This window comes from Sminthopsis crassicaudata, chromosome 2 (genome assembly GCF_048593235.1).
Source record: "Sminthopsis crassicaudata isolate SCR6 chromosome 2, ASM4859323v1, whole genome shotgun sequence".
NCBI classification, from domain to species: Eukaryota; Metazoa; Chordata; class Mammalia; order Dasyuromorphia; family Dasyuridae; genus Sminthopsis; species Sminthopsis crassicaudata.
In genome coordinates, this window is record NC_133618.1 from 620,793,796 (window position 1) to 620,799,795 (window position 6,000).

Sequence of the window (6,000 nt, forward strand, 5' to 3'; positions counted from 1 at the left end):
ATTTTCACATGAAGCTATCCTGGGGGAGATGGCTAATGCAATGACTGGCAGAATCAGAATCTCGGAGAATCTTTCCCACTTGGAACAATGGATTGAAACTTAACAGGGTTACATTCAATGATGGTAATATGCAGGAACTTAATCAGAAGGGCTGTCATGGGAAAGAAGGGACAGGTATATTCTGTGTATCTCTAGAAGATGGGGCTAATGCCAATTGAGCAAAAGATGCAAATTTCAACTCACCAGAGCTTTCTAATAATTAGAATCATCTAAAAATGGAATAGGCTGCCTTGGTAAGTAAGCACAGAGTCCCCCATCTATAAAGGGTTAAAATAGAGGCTGGTTCACCTGCATGGAAAATTAGATTGGGCTGAATGGTCTTGAGATGCCATTCTAACCCTCAAAATTGTATTATTTTTTGATAGCAGAAGTCCAGCTATGATGATAAAGTAGAACTCAATTCTGCTATGAGTGCTAATCCCTAATCACTATTCAATCAAACCTAGTCTAATCAAAAGACTAGCAGAGTATTCACAAATTTTGTCTATGCTGACTATGAACAGTTAAAATATGATTAAATAATTTCATCCCTATAGTCAACAAAACTCCTACAAATCTTCGACTCAAAAGTCAAAATACATGCTTTCTCAAACTTAGGGTATAAATTTGAGACAAGAACTTTAAACTTAAAATAACTGGTTTCCTTTGCAATCCTATATTTTATTTTATGCATTAAAAGTCATTCTGAGAAGATACCATTGGACTGTGTACATAACTCTAAAAAAGGTAAAGAATGTGTTCTCTAAAATAATTCAGACCATAGTCTAATGCTAGAAAAAATTGTAGCATGCTGACTTTACACCACTATTAAGTAAAGATGTTTTCTCAAGCATCTCTTACACACAACATTTGGGTCATTGTTAGAAAGCAAAGGATGTTTAGAAGGAAGTCTGAATAACATCTCTATCTCTTTGGCCCAATAATTCAGTATTCCATTTCTTGCTGATTTCCTTATACTACTCCTCACCACTATTCCCAACCTCCTTTCCTTTTCCCATTGATCTCTCCCACTCTCTTCACTAGCTAATGACTTCATCCCCTAATTTATTAATACCAAAACTTCAAGCTTTTTTCTCAACATATGTCTCTTTATTTATTTGACTGGAAGAATCATCCACTCTCACTTCTAAATCTAAGTCCTTCAACCAGTGTCCTAGATATGTTGCACTTCATCTTTATTCAAACTCAATTCCATGAATTACCAATCTCTCCAAATAAACTCTTTTTCTACTGTTTCCTTCTCTTTTCTCTAAAAATATGCTCATGGATCCTCAGTTCTAAAATAAATAATAAACCTCACCCTTTTTAAGCTATTTGCCCTCCTCCTCTTCATCTCATCTTTGCTTTTCTTCAATGCCAAGTATTGTCTATTTCTTGAAATTGGCTTCCATCCCAATCACCCAAGTCTCAACTGCCAAATGCAATGGTTGCCTTTGACTTATTTGAAACATTAGACTTGGCTGCCCAATCTTTCCTAGGCTTCTGGGATCCAAATAACTTACTTACCTAACTACTACTTATCTTCTTACCTCTCTGTCAGTGACTAACTAGCACAGTGCCTGGCACAGAGCTGGAGTCTAAAAAATGCTTCTTTATTGATTAACTGATCCTCTTGTTCTTTTTATTAGCTCTTCTTCTACCTCTCACTATTCGAAAATCTGTTATCACCTACAATTCTGTCCCCAGAACTTTACTTTTCTTTTTGTTTTTTTTTCTTTTTTGAGATTTTCTACCTAGCTATCAAAACTTTTCCCATTTATTTCCACCACTAAGGCCTTAATTAGGGCCTTCATCCCATTGTTTTTGCAATATATTGCAATTATTCAACTTATTTCCCAATTCTAGTTTCTCCCCAGTCCTATGGACAATTGCCACTTTACTCTAAATCATTCCTTGAGCATCAACCTCCTGCTTAAAAGGCTTCAGTAAATGTCCAATGCCTTCAGAATAAAATCTAAACCATTTGCTAGCACTCAACCTCTCCCCAATTTGCCTAATATCCCATTAATTTCCATTCCAATAAACTTGGTAGTACCATTTCACAGCATCACAGGATCAGAGTCAGAGCTGAAAGGCCTTAAAGTCATCTAGTCCAACCCTGACATCTTACAGATAAAGAATGTGAGGCCCAAAGAGTTTGAATGACTTACTTAAGACCACAGAGGCAGCAAGTGGCGGAAATGAGATTGGAGTCTAGGTCCTCTGACTCCAGATGCAGCCCTGTCTTCACACACCTCAAGGCAGCGTTCCAAGCCCTCAGTGAGTTTCTACTGCTCCCTGGGCATCTCCTTCACCTTCAGCAAGGCTCTTTTACTACTCCCCTAATACCACTGCTCATATGACACTTGTCATATATGATCCTGAAGTAGCTTTTCAACCTATACCTGTTCAATCTTCCTAACAAACAACTTCCTAGGTTCCTGGATCGATTCTATGAGAAATTGTTGAAGGCTTAATACCTACCAAGATTTTGGGGAAAAGAAAATGAAAAAAATTATCCTTGCCCTCAAGGAACCACATTCCAATGGGGGAAATGACATGTAAATAACTGGGTACACATGAGATAAGTGCAGAACAGATGGATGGTAGCAAAGAGGAGAAGGCACACCAGCTGGGGGCAATCAGTAACAATAATCATTGTCACTCATGCTTAGAGGTAGCACAGTAAACAGAGAGAGTTAATAGGCTTGGATTCAGGAAGACCCGGATTTGAATGTTACCTCTGAAATCTCATGTCTTTCATGACTACCATGCACTAAACCCCTCTGCTCCTGTTTCCTGCTCCACTAAATTTTGATAATAGCTTTTTCATTCTAAGTGTTGAATTTGAAAGCATATGCAAAAGTGTATGCTATGCTTTTTGAAATCCTTAGATAAATTTTCACCTAATGTTGCTTTCTTCTCCTAAGTACCTCCTACCCCAATAGAAGACCCATTGCCCTAAGATCCCACTGAATACAAACATGAAATCCTTCTTTTAAAATTATGCATCCCATATAGCTTCTCTATTGTAGTTGTAATCTTAAACATTTTTCTAGCGTTAAATTATTTAGTAAAAAACTAAGCATTAATGCTCACATTCTGAAGCAACACTATATAAATGGTATTATCATACATCATTCTAATTTAAACTTGTTTTCTATAAATTAATTCATTAAATATTAGCCCATTTGATAAGATTATGAATATCCTTATTCTTCCTCACTATTAAGATTCATTTTCCTTAAAAACAACTAGAATGCCACATGATCCACTGTCAAAAAATTTCAAATTAAAAGACTATATCCAGCAGTTGGATTGTTTGTACATTAAAGTTTCAATGAATTGTTATTTTCCAAGATTTTTTTAACTTTTCTTGACTAAGGATTTCTAAAATTCTTTTACTCACTCCCATGAGTAAAAAAAGATCTTAACAGAAACAAAAGCTTCAAAATGTAATCTGTATTTTGAAGAATATACAAATTTATGGTCCAAATTTTTGTATGAAGATTAAGAACCTAAGTTTGATACTAAAATTTAAGCCTTTTTTGTTTATTTAAAACAGATCTATTTCTTAAAAGCTTACTACCATCTATTCTCTACTAACAAAATTTAGCACTGAAATACACTTGTTGGGTAGCTGAGAGTAATTTTTAACATTACTGATTTTCCTTAAAAATTAAATTAAATTACTTATTTTGCAAATGAATTAAGGTTAACATTTAGCTACCTTAATAGTCTAGTGCGATTTAATCATGAATCTGAAATGGTCCCTATCCATAAGATACTGGAAGCTGCCACTATGTGGCATCAACAGAACTTTAAGGGTCAAAGTGATCCACACACTCAAGTGGAACTTTTTTTTAATCAATTTTATCATGTACTCTATTTCATCTCCAAATTAATATTCATAACAACAACTGGCATTCACAGCAGCATCTACCGGACTTATGAGGGAGACTTCAAACCAAGAGCCAATCTCAGAGCAAGGAAATTGACACTGTTATTGACACTGTTCCCGAAGCCCAGGACAAACCAAAATCTGAGGGCCCGAGGTAACTTTTGAAGTGCAGAGCAGATGCCCAACAGTAAGTTTCCTCTTCAGATGCTCCCTGAGCCAATGAACAGGACAGACTCTGATATTAACAACATTAATAAAAACAATGCTAGGACAGATCCTGACATTTACACGGAGCTTTTAAAGTTTAGCTACTTAAAGTTACATTCTCCCAGATATCCCAATGGACATTTTTCCCATTTGGAATGATTTGCTTACGGGGGAACCTCGGGTCTTGCCTATTCCAAGTGCAAGACTGAATTTCTCGTTTCTAACACGTTCTTTCTCACTGGTCTTAAGCTCCTCACAGTCCAACGCATTAGCTTTTAACCCTTCCTTGCTCCTCACCTCTCCACCGCCCCAGTCAATGCAATGTTCTGCATCAATCGACTGAAAAACAAGGTAGGAAGCGTGCCCAGGTACTAAAGTTCCCCCTTTCCTCTCCGCTCCCTCAAAAAAGTTTCTTTCGTGTCAGAGAATGTCCGTGTTCAGCAGTCTCTGAGGAGGTTTTCCGATTAACCCCCGAGCTGCTCGGATTCTTCCTCCCAACATCGGGCGTACCCCAAGTCTGGGGGAAGCCTCCAGCTTCAAAGCAAGCCTCGGAGCTGGCGAACGCTTGTGCCGGCAGCCCGCCGCCAGCTCCCGACTGCACCCCGACTTCTGGGACACCCGCATCCGTCCCTCGAGGCCGTCGGGAACCCCCGCTGCGGGGAGCCCGCTAGCAATAAAAGTTTTAGGGTCCAGCCGGAGACGGGCTCCTAACGGAAGCCCAGAGGGGCACTGGGAGGAGGAGGTCTCTCAGAGGCCCCCGGGGCCTCCCTCCCCAGGTTCGCGCCGCCGCTCGCGGGTCCGAGGCCCCAGGGCTGCCCCCCGCCCCGCACTTTCTCGGTCACTACTTAATGAATGGCGCGGGGGGCGGCGGCCGCGCGGGGCCACTCGTACAAGTGGGCCGGGCGGCGAGATTGGGGCCCGACGGGGCTGCGGTCGCGGCGCCCCCTCCCCCCGCACTCACCTGGGGGCGGCGGCGGCTGCGGACTGCTTCTGCCTGCCGGGGAAGCGGCGGCGGCGGCCAGGGCCGGGTCCCGGCGCCCGAGCAGCAGCAGGAGGCAGCCGAGCCACAAGGAGGCGGCGCGGACGAGGCTCCGGGCGCCCCGCTCCGGCTCGGGCTCCGGCCCCGCCGCCATCTCTTTCCCCGGCGGCCAGCGGCGGCGGCGACGGCGGGGACAGCGCCGGCCCGAAACTGGCCGGACCGCCCGCCCGCCCTCCGGGGTGCGCTCGGGGTTCCTGGGCTCCTGGGCTCCGGCTCCTCGGTGCTCCGGCTACGCTCCGACTACGCTCCGGCTCCTCACGGGGGGGCTGCAGAGGGGCGCCTCCTCGTCCTGGGGGGAGGGGGCAGAGGGGGGCGGTCACGGCGCGCTCCGGTAGGGAGAGAGGACGCAGCCCCGGGCGGGCTCGAGGCGGGCTCCGGGCGCCTCCAGCCCCGCCGCCGCCGCCGCCGACTCCGGGCTCCCCGCGCGCACACACCGCACACACTCACACACGCGCGCGCGAGCTCACACACTCGCAGGGCGGCCAGCGCCGGGGGGCGGGGGCGGGGGCGCGCGCGCGCACAACACACCCCTCCCCCTCCCCTTACCGCAGCCCCGCGCTAGCCAGGCCCGCCCCCAGCTCCGAGCCCCGCCGCTCCCCCTCCCGTTCGTGGCCCCTCCCCCCTCGGCCGGTCCTTGCCTGGGCCTCGGCTGAGGCTGAGGCGTCCGGGGAAACCCGGAGAAGCGGAGCCGGCTCCGAGCCCGATCCCGATTCCAGCTCTGCGGGAAGGTCGGCCGAGCTCGGGCCCAGCTCCCTATATAGGGCCTCGGAGGAAGCTAGGAAGCCGAAGGGCAGGCGCAGGTCAGCGCGGGGCT

General features: G+C 45.7%; 1 protein-coding gene across 8 annotated transcripts in view; it reads right to left on the reverse strand.

Moving 5' to 3' along the window:
- The window catches only part of NEO1 (neogenin 1), a 224,933-nt gene extending 219,298 nt beyond the window's left edge, over window positions 1-5,635 (reverse strand). For 5 of the 8 annotated variants that reach the window (XM_074296254.1, XM_074296252.1, XM_074296251.1 and 2 more), the window contains exon 1: window positions 5,109-5,633. In XM_074296254.1, the coding sequence (XP_074152355.1) occupies window positions 5,109-5,280 (172 nt within the window). In that variant the 5' untranslated portion in view covers window positions 5,281-5,633. Of the gene's footprint in view, window positions 1-5,108 lie in introns of all 8 variants that reach the window. The other 3 variants (XM_074296256.1, XM_074296255.1, XM_074296253.1) reach the window with 2 other exon arrangements.
- Between the last annotated feature and the right edge of the window lie 365 nt (window positions 5,636-6,000).